Genomic DNA, 23,731 nt, shown 5'->3' on the forward strand with positions numbered 1-23,731 from the left:
AAAAGAAAAAAAAAAAGAAAAGACAAGAAAACAAAGAGCAAGGAAAACTGGATCTCTTGTAAAAAAAAAAAAAAAAAAAAAAGAAAGAAAAGAAAAAAAGCCCTGCACTCACCAGCTGTAGCAGCAGTGATCAGGGCCTCTGGGGGCTCATGGCAGAGCCCCCCTGTGCAGCAGGGGGAAGTGGGGTTCGCCCCCCCCCACTGCCTGGCACCTGCGCAGTGGCTGTTGCAGCATGGCAGGGCATCGTGCGCTGTCTGGGAGCTGGGGTGGCTGCACCTGTCAGCTGGAGCCTGGCACCGCTCAGCCTCAGTGACCCCAGCTCCCAGATAGCATGCAGTGCCCTGCTGAGCCACGCTGCACCTAAGCCATAGGGCAGTGGCTGCATGGGTGCCAGGCAGGGGGGGATCCCCACTGCCAGAGCCGGTGAGTGCAGGGCTTTATATAAAAAAGTGCCAGGAGGCTGGGGCCAGACAGGGCAGGCATGGGGGCTTCTCCTTGCCCGGGGAGAGGCAGGCACAGCCAGAGGAGCCGTGGGAGAACCTGCAGTTGCCCAGCTGTGCCTGCCTTTCCCTGGCCGATCCGAATCGGTACCGAATCTCTGATTCTGATTCAACTGAATCGAATGGGGACAGTGATTCGAATCACTGTCCAAATTGGCCAAATCTGAATCAAATACTTCCCTATTTGCACAGGCCTAGTGTATATAGTGAAAAGTAAATGATGTTCCTTTACCTCCCTGCAAAATGAGGCTTTATGAAGTAGCAAGGAACTGGTTGGTCAGGACTGCTGAAGAATTAACGCGGTTTGCCGTGTCCTTTATGTTAGAAGTCATCAGCTATGTGGAGATGTTTAATGAGCTGCAACTGAGTGGAGAAGCACCCCTTTTGGAATAAAAGCCACAGCAGTGGTTTGCAGAGTTTTTGTCTGAAATGCCAAAAACACCCCAATCTTTACCCACACCTTGACTTGGCATGTCAGAGGCAAAGGAACCACGAGGGGCCAATACTTATTGCTGGTGGCAGCTGCATGTGTGCCTCCAGGCAGATGAAAGAAGAGGGGCTGGGGTTGTGCTGCTCTGGCCACTTTCTGCCATGTGCTTGCAGCCTTCCGGCCACCTGCTGCAAGCAGTCTGGGCTCTAGCCAGTGGCAGCTGCTCAGAGTCCAGGCTGGCTGTGGCATGCCAAGGAAAATGACCTCACATGCTATGCTCTGGCATGTGTGCTGGGGGTTGCTGATCCCTGAGCCACAGCAATCAGCTACTTGAAGTTACTACATTTAATGTTGGAAAGAGAATTCATTGATAGAAAGATCAGTTGTGATTGCTTCTCTGTTCTGGTTTGTTACATACAGGGTGCATCTACACATACTTTAAGGCGCTTTTCCTAATGCGCATTAAATTTATTACTGCCACTGTAAAGTACTAAAAAATGCACATTAGGCTGCCTTAATGCACAATAACGAATATGCATAGTTTTAAAGTGAAGCTTAATGCGCAGTAGCCTATTTTACTGTGCATTAGCGTAATAGCTTGGTTTTTTGTGACACTTTAATGTACAGTAAAATAGGCAACTATGCATTAAAGTGTACATGTAGATGCACCCATGAGTTGGTATTTGGTGTTTTAAGCTTCCTTCACACCCACATGTTAGAGAGTTTGATGCTCAGTAGTGTAGGATGTTGAATTTTAATTTGTTGTTTTTCATTTCAAGATTCCTTTAGTTCAGAGCCTAATTTGGATTTCAGAAGTGGTTTGAATCGAGTGAGCCAGCATGATATAGATCAGGTGAGATGATGCAGATAAAATCTTCTTAAAATAGCAGCCATCAGGTATGCAGTTGTCATGCCATTATGGACAGCAGTCTGTCTGTAATTTAGGAATGATCTGTGATCTCCTGCTGTTAAATACCTTATTATCTTAGGACAAATAAGACATCACACATCCGTCAAAAGTTTTTGATAGAGGTAGTCACCTTGCATGCATTTTCAGTCTGCACATGTAACTATATTAATGTCCCAAAACTATAACATACCAAACAAAATACAGAGAGCTAAATAATTGGCAAGCAGTATTATTGGCCATGACCTTATTTTCTCGTAAATTTGGCAAACAAGTTGCAACTATTAAATTATTGGCTTCAGTTTAATAGGTTAAGATATAGAACACTATTTTCCTTATTCTCCAAACACTTGTAGGTACATATATAGCAGGCTGTGCTGCATTATTAAATTAAAAGGACGGATATGCATATTTGGAGCCTAAAATGGTAACTACTTTGATTCACCCAAGAAAAAAAATCTTTCCATAGATGCCTTCTTGTATATAAAGTAAGCCAGGGCTGTTCAACTTTCAGGCAGTCGGGGGCCACACACTACACGAGCTGCAGGCCGAAGTCACTTGCTGTACAGACAGCACCCCAACCCCGACTCTTCCCCACTGCGTGTGCAGCCCAGTGCTGCACTCCCCTTGTACCCCTTGTGGGCAGGCGTGCTCTTCTTCCCTCCCAGCCACTCAGGCAGCCCATGCCTCCTACAGCACAGGCAGCCTGGCTCCTCCCTGCTGCATGTACAGCACTCCCCTCCTGTCCCATCCACATCACCCACCTGCAGTGTGGACAGCCGGGCACCTTCCTTTCGCATTTGGTGTGAGCAGCCCAACCCTGTCCCCCGATGTACATTCAGCCAAGGCTCCCTGGTCCCCCACTGTGCAGGCAGGCTTGGCACCCTGGCCCTTTCTTGCTGTGCTGCCCCAACCCCCAGGAGCAGGAACAGGAAATTGAAGCCAGAGGAAGGAGGGAGGAGCCTAAAGAACCCAGCTGCTGGTGCATAATGTTGGGGAGTGGGGTGGAGGCTGGGTAGGAGCCTGGGGCCCACAAGTTAACCCTTAGGTAGCTGTACATAGCCCACAGGCTGCCAATTGCACAGCCCTGAATTAGACTGAAATACAGCAGAGAAGGATGTGATTAGTGTTTACCAAAGGAGGCAAAAGAATTCATGCCCCTTGGAGAGTGCTTGAAGCAGATGTGCAGGAGCTTGGGATTGGGGTGATTGGTAGTTGAGGATGGCAAGAAGACTCCTTAGAAAAAAGAGGACTCGACATTGTCAATTTCAACAAATCTTTTCTGTTCCTCAGCTTCAGCTTGAAGCCACCAACAGCTTTGGTGAATCTCTCCAGAAAAAGCTCCTTGACATAGAAGGATTATACTCTAAAGTCCGATCACGCTACACCTTCATTCAAGCACTTGTTAGACGTATCCGTGGTCTACTAAGGATATCAAGGACCTGACAGACTTGTTCATGTTGCTTGCCTCTGCAAGCAGTAAACCAGGACACACTGCCTCCCTCAGATTTTATACACCTATGTTTTCTAAATAATGGGCAAAAATATTTTATCTTTTTTTTCTTATCATTAATGGATCAGTTTTGTGTATTCTTTTCTACCTGCACCCATTCTCACTAGAAAAATAAAGGATTTTTTTAAAGCGAGTCATGATCACTGAAAATGGACTGAAAATACTCGTTACTGAAGACACTGGAGATAAGAAAAAATTGTGAGCATTTTAAACTTTGTATCTGTGCACTACACACACATCCATGTGACAATTTAAAAGAAAAGCAAAACTGCCAAGCCCCATTTCTACTGTTCCGAGTGATGCCATCTCTTCACTGTGGTTCACAAACTCTTTGGAAAAATGGATTTCTGGGTCTGGTATGTGAGAATAAAATGTGTCCTTAAAATGGCTTGGCAGGTGGCAGGCTGTTGTCCTACCCAATTGCTGTCTTGTTTCTGGTCCCTCTTGCCTTTTCCTTTTTCCGGCAGATATAGGTGCATGTTTACCCTCGTTTTTATAATTCTGGATATTAAGAATGTGAAATATAGGGAGGGTGGTTGACCCAAGCTGAGGAAATGTGATTGGAAAAGCTTGGTATCTGCTTGCTTACTTCTTTGTTTAGCCTGGCCTGAGTCTTAGGCTTCCTTTATGGGTGCATTGCTACTGTGCTAGGCAAGGGATATAAGACAGATAAGGGACAGAATGGAATATGGGATAAAGAAATATAGGTGGCAAGGTTGTCTGGTAGGGAGAGATGAGACCCATAAGAGAAAGAGACACCTAATCATCTTTTACATAGAGAAGGCTAGTAAATCAGTAGATTCTGTGGTATACATAGCCACTGAACCTCCTCATTTTCAGTATTTAGTCTCTAACTCTGTATATTTGCAAATGATTTCTATCTTTGGAGTTTCCATTGCTTTGTACTTATTCACTTTAGGATCAAATTATTGTGTGCAGAATCGATTGAAATATTTTTTGTATACGAATCTGTGGTCCAGTCTTTCAGTTTGTAGTTGTTAGTTTTGAAAGAGTAGTCTTAGATATAAACTGTTTATTTAATGAAGTTCTAGTTATTTTTGAGCCATTTCTATCTCCCCCTTGCATTCACATTTCTTTTATTCCCCTGCCCCTCCCCTCATCAGAAAATAAGTGGCAAGGTTTCCCTCTGCAGTACAGTATAATGACAATTCTGGAAATCTGCTGGCTTAGTGCATTTTCCTGCATCTTTGGACAGGGACAGTAAGATGATGGTATTTGTATAGTATTTCTAGAACAGATTAATGGAATTAAGGAAGTACGGGTTGGTTGAATGGTCTGTAAGGTAGATAGAAAGCTGGCTCAATGTCTCATCGGGCTCAGTGTCTAGTTGGCAGCCAGGATCAAGTGGAGTGCCCCAGGGGTCAGTCTGGGGCTGGTTTTATTCAATATCTTCAGTGACCTGGAAGATGGGATGGAGTGCATCCTCAGTAATTTTATAGATGACACCAAGCTGTTGGGAGTAGTGGATATGCTGGAAGGTAGGGCTAAGATTCAGAGAAACCTCAACAAATTGGAGGGCTGGACTAAATGAAATCTCATGAGGTTCAACAAGAACAAGTGGACAGTCCTGTACTTAGGATGGAACAATCCCATGCACCAGTACAGGCTGGGGACCGATTGGCTAAGCAGCAGCTCTGCAAAAAAAGACCTGGGGGTTATAATGGACAATGAGCTGAATATGAGCCAAGTGTGCTCTTGTGAAAAAGGCTAATGGCATACTGGACAGAATTAGTAGAAACATTGCCAGCAGATCGAGGGAAGTGATCCTTCCACTCTATTTGGCACTGGTACGCCCACATCTGGAGTACTGTGTCCAGTTTCGGGGCAACAAAAATGGTGGGCCTGGGGCACTGAGGAAAGGCTGAGGGAATTGGGTTTATTTAGAATAGAGAAGAAAAGAACGGGGGGAGGGGGATTTAATAGCAGGCTTCAACTGCATGAAAGATGGTTCCAAAGAGAATGAAGCTGGATCAGTGACAGATAAGAGAACAAGGAGCAATAAGGTGAAGTTGCAGCAAGGGAGGTTTAGGTTAAATATTAGGAAGAAACTTCTCATGAGGAGGGTAGTAAAACACTGGAACAGGTTACCAAAGAGGTGGTGGACTCTCCATCCTTGGAGGCTTTTAAGACTTGGCTATACAAAGCCTTGGCTGGGATGATCTAGTTGGGGCTGGTCCTGCTTTGAGCGAAGGTTGTGGTTCTGTGAATTTTTTTTATTTTGGCAAATAATTCTCACTTGTGCTAGGACTCTGAATGGCAAGGAAATTTTAGACATGACCTATTCACTTCTACCCCAATGTGAATGATGATGCTGTAACTTCACACTGTAGTTTATTACTTGGATAATAAATTTTGTAATAATCTGCATAATTTTAACCAAGGTTTATATATAGTGGCAGACCCTATTAAGTTAGTTAAAACAAGCATTAAGTGAAACCATTCTTCTGCTTTGCTCTTTTTCTCTGTTAAAACATAGGTTGTTTTGCTGTTCACTTCTGGCCACCTTCTATCCAACACATTAACATTTATTAATAACATAGGCATATTTATCAGGATTACTTGTTATTTCATATTATAACACAACACTAATTATTTAGAATCATATTATTTCTATTATTACACTAGTATTACAGCATTATTATTACTATCATTACTATTTCATATTACACTAGTATTAGTATTACAGCATTATTACTATTACTCTTACTGCTAGTTAATATTCTAAATGATAACAATGGTACCAAGTGAACTGTAATTATCATTTAGACTAGAAACTTTTTAGGGCTTTTTAGGGAATCTTGTTTTAATAACTGGCTGTGTATATAACATGTTGTAAAGGCTGTGCAGATGCATAATAGTATTTCCATCCAGAAAGTGCCAGCACTACCAGCCAGTCCTAGTTAAAGCAGTTCCAGGAATAGCTTGGAGGGAGAAAGAAAGGTAGGAAGACTTAGCATTATTATTATTATGTTGCCTTCTTTATTTTCTGAAATGAGTTAAACCTTGATGTCACTGACCCTTCCTGAAATACCTTAAAAGAGAGCCACAATTAAAAAAAAAAAACAGTAGTAAAGCCCTGGGGTTTGTGTTAATTCTGCTTTGATGCCTGCTTTTTTGTCACTTGGAACAAGAACCCTACCTGTAGCTTAAAACTCACTGAAACAAGTATGGGTCATTGCAACAGCCACCGCACTTAGTTACTGTAGGGGATTCTTGCTGCTACGAAATTAAGGGCATTGAGTGTTACCTGGTAGCGGGCTGATCCTTACAGACCAAAGCCGAGCAGCAGGAGAAGCGCCCATGAAAGAGCACGGGCACTGCTACGCCTAGGTCACCCCCGCCCAGCGCTGGGGACTGCGCAGCTCCCCGCTGCAGCCCAGGTGCACACGGCAGCGGCGCCAGCTCAGGCGCACGTACCAAGCCCCGCCCCTACCCTCGTGTCGTCACCCTCCCTGGAGCCGTCAGCCTTCCTTTATGCCCCGCCCCCTCCCTCGTGTCGTCACCCTTCTTTGGAGCCCCTCAGCTGGCTCTAGAGCCCGATCCGCGGCGGCAGATTCGCGCTGGTATTACAGCAACCAGCAAATCTGCTGGGACGCCGAGGGGGAGCGGAGCGCGCATGCGCAGACCCCCCGGCAGCCCTCGCCCTTGCCGTGAGTCCCGCGCTACGTCTGGCGGCTGGAAGGGGCGGGGCCGGAAGGGGCGGGCGCTGCGCTCACCTGGCTGCGGAAGCGCTCGACGTGGAAGCAGCAGGCGGCGACCTCGGTCTGGTGTCGCGCGGGTGGCGCGGAGCAACGGCTCGTCATGGGTGAGCGCCGGGCCGGGCTCCTCCGCGCTCTGTAGAGGCCCCGCGCCGTCCAGCCCCTGCCCCTGCCCGGTCGGGCCTGCCCCAGCGCCTTCCGCCCGACCCGGGCGAGCCCGGACAAGGGTCGCGCCCCCGTCCGCCGCCCAGTCCGGCCCTGGGATGGGGCGGGCCGGGGGACGCCCTCTTTCCTGACCCAAATCCATGCCCCTGAGCGGAGGTGTCTAGATGCTGCCTCAGAGGCTCTGGGCTTGGCTGTAGCCCAGGCTGGGGGGTGCCGGTGCTCCTGCCGGGACCAGAGCTGCGAGGTCCTGGCCAGAGGGCCTTGCCCTTCTGCTCGCGGTCAAGCCGATTGCCAGATTTGGGGTCAGGGAGGAAATTCACCCCGTGGTGCACTTGGTACAGCTGTGGGGGGTCTTTGCCTCGCTCTACCTAGTCCTCTGCTGGGCTCTCTTGAGCATATGTTCACCTTCTACAGAAGCAGGACATTGGTTGCTGTGGTGGCCCTGCTTTACCTGGGGCAGGTTGGGCTGCTAGGTCTGGGCTGGGTCAGGGGTGAGGGTGGTCTTACGTAGTTTAGAAAAATGATGGATTTGTATAGGGATGATCCTGCCTCAGGAGGGGTTTGATCTCAGGAGGCCCCTTGCAGCCCCGCTTCTCTGGCTCTAGGACTCTAGCCAGGAACCTCTGGGTTTCAGTCCCACAGAATGGAAACCCCCGTCAAAACCCACAGCCATGGCAGCAGCCAGCAGTGTCCCAGTCAGAGAAACTAACCAGACAAAGCTGTGCTAATGCAAGGCCAGGTGTAGTCAAACACAGACTGTGCTTAGTGATGGTCGTTTGTAGCATCCCAAATCACGGTGCTAATGTAGTGCATGCCCAGTTTCATTGCACATGGGCTGTTATCGATGGAGCGCTGGGAGTGCTGTGGGGCTTTTGCATTCTTCTCCAACAGCTACCACAGAGCAGCAAGTGGAAGACAGAGTAGGATGCTAAGCTGAGATATTTCTCATTAACTTTTATAACATTATAGCGGTTAATGCTTGTGGGTGGGGATGGAGAATTATTGTGTTACGGCACTATGCATGTCTTTAAACTACTAGTCAGGGAGGATTTTTAATAGTTCCGTGAATTCTTTTCTTCTGTGTCACTTGCATCCACTAAGTATAGCATGGTGCCTGGCCTAGATACCATTTAAGCAGGGTTTATTCCAACAGCTAGCTTAACAAATGGATTGGAGCTTTTTATCTCCCTAAAGAAATCTAATAGCCCACACTTGCCTTGGGTGATTCAAAGTTTTTTATTAAATAAGCATCTTATTAGGGTGTTAGGGTGAAAGTTAAAGAGAATGAAAGTCACGAGGCAATAACCTGATGCATTTAAAATAGCTGTATATAGCACATAAACTCAAAAGTACTTCAAGATTAAATCCTGGCGTTGAAGGTAATATGACTTGCTTTTTTTTATGTTCCTGCACCAGCATAACAGTGTCCACCAGAAAGTATTTCCCTTTTGGAGCCTAAAATATTGGGCAGGTGGTATTTTGATTTGACAAGGAGTTGTCTTCTCTAAGTACAACCATTTAATGTAAAGCTTCATCTGGGAATTCCATCTAGTAGTATCTTCTGGAAAGCCAAATTTTGAACACTTACTCCAAGACTTAAGGTGACAGTTTTTCTAGTTAATACTTGACCATAAAGATTAAAAAAACTTGTGCCCAAAAGGAACCCCTGCTGGGCCATACTAGCTTGTCTTCCTCTGCAGTGGAAATGTAGTCAGGTAAAGTTACTACTTAAGTCAGAGGTTTCCAACCCCTGGGCTGCAGCTCGGTACTGGGTCACAAAGGGTTAGCTGCCAGACTGGAAGTCCAGAAGTGACCAGCATACTGTGGAGCGGTAGCCAACCCTTTTTTTTATACTGAGCATGTATGCTGGTCCGCAGTTTAAAAAGGTTGGGAACCACGGATTTAAGTCACCTTTCTGTTCAGCCAGGTTGCTTCCGATCTAGATGAGCACTTCTAGAGATGGATGGAGACTTGAATAAATATATTAATGCTGTTCCATACTCTTTTTAGTTTAGCAGGGAGACTGTTGTACAGTTAACACAGATGCAATTAGAGGGAAATAGAAGTGCCAGAAATTAGTTCTTTGTCTCTCAAAGGTAAAGTAGCAGTAAATGTTAACTACAGCAGGAACATTGGCTGCTGCAACCTGATCTAGCTGGCTGAAGTGGAACATCTGGAGGCAAACAGCAAGGGTATGGATGGCTGATCAGGCAGCTAACTTAGCAACAGCTTGAGCTGGATCCAGTTCTGTCAGAGGGAAAAACCCTAGTATTGTAGCAGTACTTCCCGTTGCTTAGCGTGACGTATCAAAGCTGTCGGACTTCCTGGTTTTGTTTCTACACTGTACGGAAATCTGATTCTACTCTGTTTTTCCTTTTTTTTAGGGGGCTTTTTTTCGACCATCTTTTCCAGTTTGTTTGGCACTCGGGAGATGAGAATTTTGATCTTGGGACTTGATGGGGCAGGAAAGACAACAATTCTCTACAGATTACAAGTTGGAGAAGTTGTTACCACTATTCCCAGTGAGTGAGCCCCCATCCCCTTCCCCTGCAACCTGTTTCACTACAAATAACTTATATTTCTGAAATGTGCACATGTATAAATTGTGTTGGCCTTATACTTGTTTCAAAGGGTTTCAAGGTTTTGGAACCTAATGTTGCATTAACAGTATATGGTTACTATTGTGTGCTGTGGGAGCTCTGAAAGAAGTGTTGAGACTTGCTTAAATTTTACCGTGATTTTTTTTTAAGTAAGTTCCTATTTGCAGGATATAAATGTGGACTAAGTTGTAATGGTAGTTCAGCAAAATCTGGGCGTGAAATGTAGCTTTAAAAATGAATTCTGGAGACCTTGTCTCTGTTCCTCATATCAAACTGCAGGGAAGGAGGTATGATAAGCCTATTCTTACTGCTTTATTTGATAGCGAAACCAGCTCTCTAAGTTTTAGTTACAGTTACGTCCTGTACATATATTGCTTTTTTTGTAACTTTGAATTTATTTTTCTTTTTAAAATACTGCATCTTTGATTTCACTTGAAATATTCTTTGAATGCTTATTTGAAGCTGTTACAGTCTGTTGAGACACATACTTAAGTAATTACATAGGCTTTTAAATCGGATTCTTCAAATGCGATAAGTAAAATATTGTAACACCTGTTTTATTAGAACCTTGTTGGAATGTTTTTTTCCTCAAAAGCAGCACCAAAATGGTCGGTCTCTTTCTTTCAGCAATTGGTTTCAACGTTGAGACAGTAACATATAAGAATCTTAAATTTCAAGTCTGGGATTTGGGAGGACAGACAAGTATCAGGTAACAAATATTATTTTAGCTTTGCCATTTCAGTCTTAATAATTTGAATAAGGAATAGGGCCTGATAATTTTTTTCAGATGGTTGAGTACTTAAGATTCACACTTGGCTTCCAGAGTACTTGGCACTTCTGAAAATCACTCTGAGTTGGTTTTGTAGCCTGTTTTTGTTCAAAAGCAGCCAATCAATATGAGATACTGCTGTCTAGAAAGCTTTTTAGTCTTTTACGTAATAGAATTAAAGGTTGCTATCCCTATTTTAGATACGAAAACCAACTAGAAAGTGAACCCATATGCAAACAGAAGTACAGGTTTCCCTTGCCAACTGCTGGAGTTAAGTTCCTGAATGTTCCTGTGGTTGGCAAGACAAAAGGCTTATGGGAAAAATGGCAGGTGGCAGGCTGATGTGAGGCCATGGAAAACCCTGGTTACTCAAAACTGAGTACCATGATAGCCAAAATGGGATATAGATTAAGTGTGGATACTCGAAACTGGTTCTTGAGGGAAACCTGTATTAAATCACTTTAAATAACCCATTATCTTAGGCAGTAAGTTGAGAGAGTATAAACTAGTAGTGCTTACTCTTAATTGCAGACTTGTTTTTTGTTGTTGGTTTTTTTTTGTTTTTTTTTAAATAGACTATAGGAGTTGGAAGTAAGGTTTTCTCTTGGGGACCCAGGTGTGTTAGATGCACTCTCTTCTCCCTCTCTGCTAAAGACGGTTACTGCTTTACTTGGCTGCAAATTGCTGTTGATCCTGAGGAAAACAGTTCTGAAATGACTTTACCTGTGATCCTTGTTAGTGGCCAGTCTGTTTTAAAAGAGTTGCTTAAACCACATCTTTTGCCTGCTTAGATGTTCTAGCTATTGTCTGAACAAGAAAAATCCATGGCAGAGTTAATGTTTTTACACAGCTAGGCTTTTGATAAACATTGCAAAAGCTAGGGTCAGAAACAGTGGACTGAGATTTGCTGTGTTTTCCTCCTTTCAATAACTAAACTTCCTTTGGCAGAACCTTATTCTCCCAATAAATAATTATGCTCAAGTTGTTTTGCCCTCTCCCCCTTCAGGGTTCTTTTCCTTCCTTTCTGCTACTAGTTGTTCCTAGTGTCACTTTCCTGGGAGAAAACTGTGCCTATCCCTGGGTAAAGTGGGTTTTTCAAGTTATGGCCAAAGCACCAATAACATTTCAGGTGTAAACATGAATGACACCCACCCTCCTCTTCTTTTCCCCCCCACATTAGGCCATATTGGCGATGTTACTACTCAAATACAGATGCAGTCATTTATGTAGTAGACAGCTGTGATCGAGACAGAATTGGCATTTCAAAATCAGAACTTGTCGCTATGTTGGAGGTAAGGAATTAAAAAAAGGATGCTGTTTATATAATTAAAATGATAGCTATTGTTTGAGGCAAGATTTGTAATCTAAAACAACAAGTGCATATCTGCTCTTGGAATCAAGTTGCGATTTCCTCACTTGTACTCTCTGAACAGCACTGTGCCAAGTTTTTGGTTGTGGATGTTCTGCAACACACTTAAATGCTTTTTTCTATTCCTTGCATCTTACCATGTTGCCAGGTTTGACAAGCCTGTGTATGACCAACAGGTTTGACTATAATAATCTGTTTAATAGAATGGCTGGCTACTAAAATGTTTCACCACTCAGGGCTGACTGCCAGACTTGCATTTAAGTAGAACATTACGTCACAAGCAAGGATGATGGAATTGGGTTTTAGTAGGTAAGCTTTTGTTGTAAATCTTTAAATCCATGCGTAGACTTTGTTATAATTTATAGGGGAAATAAAACATTTTGTAAGCAGTCTCTAGTTACAAAACTGATCCAAGCAGTGTTATGTAGGCAGTAAAGTGGGTCTACATCAAACTTTAATTGTAGCTTGATTTGTAAGCCCCAATCTGTCTTCTGAAGGGATTTCATAAAGCATATCAATGGAACTGAAAAAACAATACTCAGTCTAGTCACTTTAGTTCTTAGTCATTACATAAGTTTTTGCTGCATTAAAACACAACTGTATGTTTGTTTAACCCTCTTCATGGGGGTGGGGGGAAGCCCAGTGACTTATCTGACTTTCTGTTTTAGGAAGAAGAGCTGAAGAAAGCCATTTTAGTGGTGTTTGCAAACAAGCAGGACATGGAACAGGCCATGACTCCTACAGAAATGGCAAACTCGCTTGGCCTACCAGCTTTGAAGGACCGAAAATGGCAGATCTTCAAGACTTCTGCAACCAAAGGCACTGGGCTTGATGAGGCCATGGAATGGTAAGGAGCTGTATCTGTATAAAATAAAGTTAGTGATCAAGTCTTCCCTTTCAGGAATCCACAGCTTTAGCATTAACAGGAAAATGTGCACTTGTCAAGTACACAGATATACTTGAGGACAAGATGAGTGACTAGACAACTGGGAATCATGACTTAAAAGGAAAGATTGAAAGACTTGGAACTAAGTCTGGAGAAGAAAAGACTTGATTAGTCTTCAAACACCTGAAGATAGTTATAAAGAGGATGATGGTTAGGTTATTCTCTGTGGCTGCAGGGGACATTTTTGTTGGATATTAGGAAGCTCATTAGAGTGGCTGAGCATTGAAGTAGGCTACCTGGAGAGGCTGCTAAATCTTATCTTTGGAAGATTTTCAAGAGCAGGTTGTCTAGCATGGTCTAGCTGTCCTTTTGGGCAGGAGTTGGACTAGATGATCTCTTGAGGTCCCTGGCCAGGCCTTTTATTCTGTGATCTCTTCAGTCTCTTCTTTCCAGAGTTGAATTTGAAAAATAGAGGTCTGACATTATGCTGTCAACTTGTAACTTGTTTCAAACCTACTCTTGTTCTATTCACAGGCCCTTAATGGGAATGAAAGATTTTTAAAAGTTTCTTAGCTTCAATAGCTGACTCAGTGTTAATAAACAAATCTTCCATATTGTTTTGATGCTTTTAGTTAAAAAGACACAATAGCTAAGGCCTTCTGAATACAAAAGGGGCTGGAATTGCACAGGAATAAGTGCCACTAGTAAACCAAACTTTTTCTCCACAGGCTGGGGGAGACCTTGAGGGGCCGACAGTAAGCAGACTTTTGACCAATAAAGTGGAGACCTTGAAGAGCCGACAGTAAGCAGACTTTTGACCAATAAAATTCAGTTACATCCAACATCCCTCTTTCTGCAGTCAAGCAAGTTTAATGCCACAGCTATTGTAAATAGGACTGACTGAATTTGACTTCTGTAAAAAGTGGATAACTTATCTTGAATTGCGAACACACACTGAACAAACTGAATGTCTGTGTACATTATATACTGCATTGTCTTGCTTTCCTTTGTTTTAAAGGTATGTACTTATGTTAATTTGTATGGAAGAGAATTGGAAATATTTGCTGGAGTTTTTCTATTGTTTTGAATTCTAGTGGCTATCTTATTCATGTAATAACACTAATAAAATCTTGAACTGTCATTAGGGTAGCCTAGCTTCCTCTGTTGTGTATATTTCCCCCTTCTCAATGCCTGTGAAATTTGAGGTTAATTATGACTATAGCCAATAAATACACTGCTGTTAGTTTTCTACTTGAAGGATCCCTTTTCATCAGTTCTGAGGCTAGGAATGAAAACTGTGTGTAAAATAAGGAGAGTTTCCCACATTTAATGTAATTACTTATTTATTATATAGTAGGTACCTGAAGTATAGCTAGAGTATCTGGCACAGGTACCCAAATGAGCAGAGTAGTTTTAGTCCATATCTCCGTCACTTCTTTGTACCACTTCAGCCTGGGGGAATGGTGGAAATACTTTCTTCCTTTTTCCCCAGCCACTCAACAGTACTGCACCCTCATACAAAGAACTAGAAACAGGTTTGACGGCATTCTAACTACACAGCCACATACAGCTAATGTTGGTTTAAAGCATACCAAAAGGTGTCTTGCCCATACCCTCCATTGAAGTTTTTGTGTAATCCACCAGTGCCTCTGAGAAGCACTATAGTAGGAGCAGAAGACAACTCTCTGTTAGTTTTCTTACCAGCATTCCCCCTCACTTACTTACCCAGAGAGATTACTTGATAGTCTTATTCCAACATACCGTATGCCAGAAGTAGTAGCTTACTTTTGCTTGGCTGTAGCCTGGCCCCACAGCTTCTTGGGTATCTCTGCTTGGTACCCTACATCCTTGAACCAGAGATACCAATCCCCCAACCTTTTATTTCCTGGTGCTGGCTTTAGAGTTCATAAATCTTAGGCTACTGAGTAAGATTAGGCCCTGGGGCTTTAAACATTGCTTGACACAAAATGAAGCAAACATACATGAATTCCAGTGTGCTTGCAGCACATTTTAATTAGAAAAATCCATGGTATTGGTACATTAAACTGTACTCAAATCCATTCCATAGTATCCATTCCATAGTTTATTAATGCACAGCAAACCAAAGGCTTTGGCTGGACAGTCCAGGCTGTAGCTCACTTTTTTTTTTAAGGGAGGAAAGCTCAATAAATGGCTTTATGTAAGACTTGAGGTGATTATACAGATGCCAATGGACATTAAAATTACAAATAAATACATCTTTAAAAATAGTATCATCAGTTTATGTTTGAGGAAATTATGTTCATCTACTGATATCTGGCTGCAACAACAGTTTTTGGCGTTGGAAATTTCCAGAATCCTAGCACTGAAATTTAAGTCCTCGTGAGTACACACTACTGTGTACACACTACTGCAGTCCCTTGGTGACAGAAGCTACATATTAAATATATACTCCAGATATCTTGAGTAGGCTTGTTGGGGAAAAAAACTGCCTTCATTCTACCATTGCCAAGTCTTTCAGTGCATGACTCCTTGGTTTCTTGGTCTTGTATCCAGGCCTCAAGAACTCTATTTTTCTCTTCTTTGCTTCTATTTTATTCTTATGTTTCTTCAGCTTCTTCCTGGCAGCAATGTCAGGGTTTGCTACAGTCTGAATAAAAAAAGGAATAAAAAATTACTTTAAGAATGGAGTTCCCCAAGTCTGTCTCCTCATGCTTGTTAACTATTTCTTAAGCTGCAAATGAGTAGGAAACAAAACCTTACCTGCAAAGCCCTCTGTTTTTTCCTGATTGCCCTTTTCTGATTGGCCTGTTTCTGCACAGAAGCAAAGGCAAGCGAAAAGGTCTCCAGGCCAACTAATTTCTTAAGCAGTTCTATAATTTCCTGTGAAAGATTCCTCAGCGTTGGATCTGATCAACCAAACAGAAAACATACTCCACTTAGTCCTCACACACCCTCAGCAAATTCATCTGGTATGTTAGTGATTTCATTCCAGTTGTACCAACACACAAAACAAAGATAATTGAGATAATTGTCCCTACAATTCTCCACAATATAAAACATAGCTGTTGAGGTCAATTCAGTATTGCAAGTCACTATTTTCTTCAAGAACACTAATCTCAAGAGACACTGGTGTATTGACTCCACAACTAATGCAGTGGGCCAGAAATGATGCAACAAATTCAGGGAGGGGACAAAGCTAACTACAGTGTGTGTGGCAGGTAGGAAATGTCAGTAGGGTTTACTCCTTCCTATCTAACTTGTCTAGTCTCAGCTCCATATGCTAAATATGCCATCTCAGTCAAGCCTCAGCACTGTGTGTGCGTGACATGGGCCATACACGCCCAGACACTGAATATGCCTCTTCTGGGCCCCATGTCTTAATCTAGCAGTGTGCACATGTTGGGGAAGCTGGGGAAAATGTGTCAAGAAAATACTTTTAAAACCAGGTCATTGGGGAGGCTTTGGGAGCACCCTGACCAAATTACCTCAAACTTGTAACTCTACCCCAGGCCCTATAGCAGTAGAACAGTTTTCAGGGCATGCTGCCCCTTGGACTGTGAGTTCAGAGTGCTTTAAAAAATGCAATCAGTTTTGTAAAGAAACTACTGCAACTTTAATTAGAGAGGGCTCACTACCCTCAACCATATTTTGTTCTTCCTTGACCACCAGTGTTGTACCTCCCAGTCAATGCAAGTCACTACACTGACCCCTTCTGGTCAAGCTTTACACTCTTGCCTTTAAGACCCTCCTCCATATCTGCCCTTGTCCTTTTCTGGGTCATCAACTTCACTTCCACCCTGCCAACAGGATGTGATCCTTATCTAAGAGACATGTTGGGTATATGCTAATTGGTTGTAATTCACTGAATAATGGCAGGTCTCTGAAGTCAAGATACAAGGCAGGGTATGTGTTGGGGCTCTCTCCCAATAGCATAAAGCAGAAATCTGTCATCTTAACACAGAAACAGCATACCTTGCTCAGCATATGTGCTGCTCAGCTCTCTGTGCAGCGGTGTGATTATTGTTGGAAGATATGATTTGATCCTGTCTTTTCCCAGATCCATTGCTACTGCTCCAAGAAACTTAAAGATGCAAGTTCTCTGAAAACACAAACATACTGGATACAGAGACTGGAAGGAAAACACTAATTTTATTGCCCCAAAGAGATGTTCCATGCACTTCAACACTAGATGAGCATGGGTCTCTTTCAGACACTTAGTAAATAATTTGCATAGTCTAGTTAGGAGAAAGGGCTGAGTAACCATTTTACAGGTCTCACTGCTGCTCAGCTGAGCAGCCCCTGCTTCATAGCTATGTGTTATAGTTACATTAGCCTGTTCACTATTTACACTCAGGTCACAGTCACATGAATGGAGAGGTAAAGCTCAAGGCATAAACATGGGGCAAATTGCACTGTGGCAGCTGCACACAAATAAGCAAGCTGAGCATTTAAATGCATTGACAAAACATGTGGAAACTGCTTTGTCCAGGGGGAAATCTGCTAGTGCTGGGTTTCTAGAGACTCATGTGTCCATTGTGCATTAGAAGAACAACTTGACTGACATCCCACTCTGCCTATCGCCTTAGAAGACAGGATTAACAGACTCTGTGTCCTTCTTCTGCAAAGAGGCAGTGGAAGACAAGGCAATGTATTTTCAGGGTCTTTCTTGCTTGTGCTTGCTTGCTTCCTCTTCAGTTCTGTGCTCCGGAAGGCTCAGTCCCTCTCACATCCACCTTCCTCATCTTTTCCCCCTCAGCAAGTACAATTCCTCCATTAGAAAGCTCCACGTTCCCCTGCCTGCCATGTATCAATTACCATTCCTCCCTGTCCCAGGGCCGGTTCTTCCTCACCTTCAGCTTGATGCAATTAATCTTCTCTTAATTCTTCAGCCCCCAGGAGATGCATCTACATTAGTGTTCTAGGTTGAGTCAGGCCATGCAGCCACTACAAACACATGTCCCAAGACAAGCACATGTCCCATGTTAAAGAAACATGGAATGTCCAGACTGGTATGTGCCAATATGCCAGCCAATTCACTCAAATTCAAAACTAATGCAGACAGAGTGAAGGTCCAGAGGGACACAGGGCAAAGACAGAACCTTGCTTACTCCTCCTAAGAGTTCCTACCTCTCATCTCTCAGCAACTGCAAACTTCTCTGCCTCCTGACAGCCACCCCTAATTATTTCCCTTGGAGTTAAAGGCAACAATGCACAGCCTTCCTCACCGTGTAGTATCTTGAGTCAAAGGAGTGAGGGAACAATGCAATTCTGACTTACCTTTAACGGGCTTTTAGGGGAGTACGCTGCTTCTCGCTTTGCCATTAGGGAGAGCTTTTTCATCACCCATAACAGTGTGGCTGGCCTGCTTTTCTCTTCTGCTTCTTCACTGTCCTTCTCTTCCTGAGCTGGAGCTTCCTCACCTTCAACCTCAGAAGCATCCTGTGCTCCTGTTTCACAATCCATTTCATCTTTGCCCTCCTCATCCTTCTCTGAGTCAGGGGCCAGAAGATAGAGAACTCTGGCCACAAACAGCAAATTCTTTATAACCTTCAAAGTTAAAAAGACCAGTTAGTCATAGCAGTTCCCTGAGATGCCAAAATCAACCCTGAGGTATCAAGGAATTGGGTGTCTGCTTCACCAGCAAGGTTTTAAAGTTCATCCAGCTTGAGGGGATGTGACTGACTCAGACCACTGCACAAGACAGAGTTATTCTATGATTCACTTAGCACATACATCTGACTTTAGGCCCAATTCAAAGCCTGCTGAAGAAAGTCTTTCCCTTAGCTTCAGTGGGTTTTGACAAGACAATGACATCAAGGCCAAGCAGCTGAAGCAGTAGGTAGCAGCATGTAGCAGAGTTAGCTCCCCACCTTTTCAGAGGCTGCAGCATGCCCCGAGACCAAGGATGCTATCTATGGCTGTCCAGCAACTTCCCTAGATAGTGACCATCATCCACAGGGGGGGTAGAAAAGCCCTTGATTTCCCTGTGATATTCTTGTCAGTCCCTCTGCCAGGGGACCCCCATGCACCCTGCCTTACCATGAACTGAGACTGGCAATAAAGGGGTAATGACTACATTTCGTCTCAAACCAGATTCCAGTTGAAATCTGAGCACCAGATATGCATATGACTCATGTCAACTGCAGAAGTGTAAGCTCACAAGGGAACAGCCAGGCCACAATTCTCTAGCATGCAAAGTGGGGGAGGAGGGATAGGTGGCTGTGACAGAACTCTGCTGCCCCTGTATGCTAGGGCTACCCAGGACAGTGGCAGGTGGCCTCTCAGGAACCTGTCATGGCAAAGCCCTACTCCAACATACTGTCTCCCCTCTGCATTGTGCCTTGCTTTGCTCTGGCTTTGAACCTGGCGGTAGCAGGCAAAAGATGTAGCAATGCCACTTCTGGAAGCTTGACAGAGTTAGAGAGTTACCAACACAGAAAGGATTTGCCAGGAGCCATCTCTGGGACACCCTAAAGCCATTTGCTATCCTCAGCAGAACATAGAACTTGCCCTGGACTTTGTTTGAACATGCTGTCTTTGTTCAAATACAAGATGAGGAGTTTTCTCCTGTTCAGCATGGGGGGAAAAGCCCCTTGTCTTGGATACAAGTATGGGGGTGGGGTGCGGAGTCAGAGCCACAGCAGCTGCCTGCCCTCTTCAGCCTCTGCCCCCTCCTACCCCTTACTGTCAGGCGTGGCTCCATCTCTATTCACTCCCAGGGCACAAAGCACATGAAAACTCTGCCCCTGCTTGCCCCAGGACACTGCAGCATGGGCCAGGCAGAGACTGCAATTCCACATGCTCTGTGCTTGGGAGGAAATGAAGCTGGAGCCACATCTAACAGTAAGGGCTGGGGAAGAGGGCAGAGGCTGTGGGGACCAGGTGGCAGGGGGTGTAAGCACTGCGGTGGGGGTTGACTGGCTGCCAGGGGGAGATATGGGAGTTGAGGTGGGGGCACAGGGCAAGGGGGCTACCTGAACCTCCACAACCCCACCTGCCCCCCTTCCACTGCTGTAGCAGCGGAGGGTTCACATTTAAAGCAACCCTCCAATAATTAGATTCTACACCTGGAAAATTATAACACATTTATAAATGTCAACATATAGAATCTAATTGGGGAAGGGGGTGTCTTAAATTCAAAGTCATTTTGGATACGGGTAAATACAGCATTTACAATTAACTTTCACTGGTTTGAGGCACTGGTTGGACATTCTGCTTTATGCCCAAGTCGCAGGCTTGGAGCATGCCCATAGGGGGGCTGACTCCTACCTGTTCCCCAAGGGACTGATCCAGAAATTTGGATTGCAACTGGTGGCAGAACGCCAAGGCGAGTTTCTTCATCTGCAGAGAGAAAGAGGCAGTACATTTATAAAGGGGGCATCACACAGGGTGCCACATAACTCCAGGGATTTACTTTTCAGTGCTACAGGGAACGCCTCCTGAAGGCAAACAGGAGGCAAGCACCCAGCTAAAAGTTACTTCTGACAGTGCTCAGCACTCCTGCTCAGAGATGTCCTTCACAACATCCCTGGGGTCTTTGAGCAGATCCGGGTAAACACCCTTGATGCCTATGAGTGAAGCCTGCTCAGGTGTGTGAAATGACTGGGGGTCAGCACCTACACAGTAAAAAGGAGCCAGCCAGCCAGGCAGTTACCACTAATCTGCATTCCTGCCACCAGAAACCCCACCCAGACACTGGCCTGGCAGGGAGCAGAAGGCATTAGTGGCAGTATCCCAACCTTTTTGTCCAGCTCATCTGTGAGGAAGGTGGATGCTGATGGCTCTGACATGGCACTTTTCTTCTTTCCTGCCTTTCCCTCCTTCCATTTGCTGACAAGTTTTTCTGGCTTGTGAGAAGCAAACAACAGACCAAAAATCTGAGCAGCAGTCAGCCACACCCAGTTGTGAGGATACCGCAAATGGGACTGGACATGGCCTTTAGGAACAGGGAAAAGGAAAGTCATTGTAACAAATGCTAATACAACTGTTTGGGTATAAGGGGAAACCTAAGCAAGTACCCCAGCCATGCAGTGCATGTACAGTGCACATACATAGGGGGACTGCAGTTACCACAGCCCATTCTAGTCAGGGCTATTGTATGCTATGCTGGTTCTGCATTCAGTCCAGCCCTGAACCCGTAAGCATCTAATAGCCTCCACCATGCTACCACCATGTTCCCAAACATACCACCTCTGGTATTCTTAAGTGGTGCACATGGTTCATTACTGTTCACTAACTTTTTGTGAGTTGCAAAGGTGTCAGTCATTTTCAGTGGACAGATTATGAAGTTATAAGTCCTATCACAATTGGAAATCTTATAGACAGGCTCAGCCAAGAAACTCATAATTGCCCTAGAATGGAAAGCGAGTTGTCCTCATACTGCTAGAACTAATACCTCTCATCAGGCACAGATATAAACTACAGGAAAGCATGCGTGGCCTCTGCCCCCCCACAGGGCTTCTGTTTCCTGTATAATTTCAGGACCTCCAGCTTTGTCATCTCTTATGTTTAACAGCTATGTTATTTTTGAAGGGTACATTAGATCAGATGCAGGTCCTCTGCTACCAACAAGCAATCATATATCCTGCACACAAAGCAAGCTGAACATCTTAGTGCACCACTTATGGCCCCATCAATTCTATGAAATTATAAATTCTATAAATTGCATGCTATTCTAAATTGTACTATGTGAACTTCCATAATAGCCCTAGTGCTGGATCACGTCATATCACTGGCTGTTTCATCAAGAGAACCTGATATTTCTAGGAGAAATGAAAGCTTGAAGAGGATGCAATTACAGCCAAACACTTACCAGTTTGAATCCACTTGCTCTTTAGTTTTCCAAAACACTTCCCAACAACCTGAGCAGGAAGCCATATTGCTTTGTCAGACTATCTAACCTTTTTTCTATTAGCATCTTTTCTATGCATTTTCTATTATTATTCCCATAAATTGGAGATCCAGTGACAGTGTGCAAACCTTATTTGACCAATCTTGGACAGTTACATTTGGGACTTCGTACATTTGTGATATCCCAATGATCTTTCTTCTAATAGAGTAGTAGTTACTTTTGTACTTACACCAGATATTGCTCAAAATCTCATTATGATTGGTTAACTCAATAATGTTGCATTCCTTGATTAGCTTTGTTATCAAAATAAGAAAACTGAACAGCAGTCTATCTGCAGCCTTTTCTTCAGTCTCTTCAGATATCTAAGAAATGTAAATCAACACAGTTACAATGACTGACCTGGATTGAACATGATGATTTCCACAGCATATATCTGACTCTTGTGTGAAATCTCTCATATTGTCCTCTTATTGACATTAAGAAACTGACAGGTTTATAGTATATAATGTATATAGTACACAGGCAACAACTACACTAAAATATTTCCTTTGCAAAACATGCATCTTTGTAGAAGATTATTACATCAGTCATCTCTATTACTTATAGGCAATATATTACTTAGTTCTAATGATTAAAATCAAACCTAATTCTTAGGATTTATCTGTATCAGATGAAAAACACTGATGTTATTATAGGGAGGCAACATAAACTGAATTTTAGTAAGCTGCCTCCTCAGCTTGATCAAGGCTTCAGCTATCAGCTTGACTGATATAAATAGTCAGCCTGCTTATCTACATAAGCATCAGGGGTATGTCACAGCACATAGTAGTGATTTGAGTATCACCAACAATGGCAGCATAATGGCAACTTCATCTACAGTCATCTCACATCACCCAGGTCTTCCTAGGTCTCTCTTATCTTGTTCAGAGTTTTGCCCTTCCTTATTAATTAAATGCATGGCAGCTTCCAATAACCTGTGACCAAGATTTTACAGTGATCACAGGCGGACTGGAATCAAAAGAAGTGGTGTTATTTGAAGCCAAATCATCACATGCACTAAAGAGATATTCAGCAACTGAACAAAAGGACCTGAACCAACTGTTTTAATGTATTCTATAGTTTTGACTAAATAGTAGTGTATTTCTGACCTTTGTGCATACACAGGAACTTTGGGTTGTTGACCCCCAGTTAAAAGGACATTAACTCAGTAGCCTCTTTTAAATAAATGGATTTTGAGTCATGTCATGCTAAGGCCTGTTTCCCACCATTGTTTTATACTCTTATAACTTAACTTGCATTTGTTTAAATACATGTTTTCTCTTTTTTATTTCTGTAGGAAAGAGCTGCATGATTAGGCAAAGTTGACTGACCATCTACCAACAGCTATCAAACATAAGAGTCCACAAGCCAAAAGAGTATATAGCTTCACTCATATCTTTCCAATTACCATTCTTTTCCAAATGATTTTTTGTTATCTCAGGACAAATGCAGGCACTACTCTAACAACTATCTAATAGGAAATGCAGATATCACAATGAGCAACAGTGACAAACTTGGAGTGGAGGTTGATGCACGAAGAGATGAGGGCTATAGTAACAGTCATGAGGTTACTCAGAATGGCTGTTTAGAAAGTGACAGTTCTCTTAATATATGTGCCAGTAGGATCTGCTGAGACATGGGACGTACTGGTGCAGTATGCCGAAACACAACATTGTCTTGTATTGTACAGACATACCCCTGCTGCCCCCAACCTTAGCTGTGACTGGGCACATGAGGGGTTTCATTTATAGACAGAAATGTGATTTTAAATTGATGTTGTTATCAATTAAGAAAGTGATTCTCAACCGGGGTGTCTGGGCGCCCTGGAGTGCCATCAAATCCTTTGAAGGGTCCAGACAAATGAAGACTCAGGCTTGTCCCTGCCTAAAGGATCCCTTCACCCACAGGGCCCAGCCCTCTGTGAGGAAGTAAGCACTGTAATATATTATTTAGTCTTCTAAATTGGGTATCACAATTCACAAAAGTTGGGGGGGGGGGGGG

General features: G+C 43.6%; 3 protein-coding genes across 4 annotated transcripts in view; 2 read left to right on the plus strand and 1 right to left on the minus strand.

Moving 5' to 3' along the window:
• NUP205 (nucleoporin 205) overlaps window positions 1-4,213 on the plus strand; it is a 99,267-nt gene extending 95,054 nt beyond the window's left edge. Inside the window, 2 exon segments of the mRNA XM_006024209.3 lie at window positions 1,710-1,783; window positions 3,131-4,213. Coding sequence (XP_006024271.2) covers window positions 1,710-1,783; window positions 3,131-3,283 — 227 coding nt within the window. The 3' untranslated portion in view covers window positions 3,284-4,213.
• A 2,808-nt stretch (window positions 4,214-7,021) lies between these two features.
• Window positions 7,022-13,999, plus strand: ARL1 (ADP ribosylation factor like GTPase 1). Of its 2 annotated transcripts, none has more exons than XM_006024211.3 (7): window positions 7,022-7,176; window positions 9,619-9,756; window positions 10,462-10,543; window positions 11,784-11,895; window positions 12,641-12,819; window positions 13,163-13,166; window positions 13,638-13,999. In XM_006024211.3, exons 1-7 carry the CDS (start codon window positions 7,173-7,175, stop codon window positions 13,662-13,664), a joined length of 546 nt encoding a protein of 181 aa, XP_006024273.1. In that variant the 5' UTR covers window positions 7,022-7,172; the 3' UTR covers window positions 13,665-13,999. The 2 variants fall into 2 exon arrangements, with proteins under 2 accessions (XP_006024273.1, XP_006024274.1); XM_006024212.3 differs by lacking the exon at window positions 13,163-13,166 and adding an exon at window positions 13,587-13,592 and having other exon boundaries at window positions 13,640-13,999.
• Window positions 14,000-14,153: 154 nt separating this feature from the next.
• The window catches only part of UTP20 (UTP20, small subunit processome component), a 101,033-nt gene continuing 91,455 nt past the window's right edge, over window positions 14,154-23,731 (minus strand). Inside the window, 7 exon segments of the mRNA XM_006024210.2 lie at window positions 14,154-15,487; window positions 15,601-15,746; window positions 16,813-16,939; window positions 18,118-18,387; window positions 20,110-20,181; window positions 20,580-20,776; window positions 21,921-22,053. Of these exon segments, the coding sequence (XP_006024272.1) occupies window positions 15,332-15,487; window positions 15,601-15,746; window positions 16,813-16,939; window positions 18,118-18,387; window positions 20,110-20,181; window positions 20,580-20,776; window positions 21,921-22,053 (1,101 nt within the window). The 3' untranslated portion in view covers window positions 14,154-15,331.

This window comes from Alligator sinensis, unplaced genomic scaffold (genome assembly GCF_000455745.1).
Source record: "Alligator sinensis unplaced genomic scaffold, ASM45574v1 scaffold166_1, whole genome shotgun sequence".
NCBI classification, from domain to species: Eukaryota; Metazoa; Chordata; order Crocodylia; family Alligatoridae; genus Alligator; species Alligator sinensis.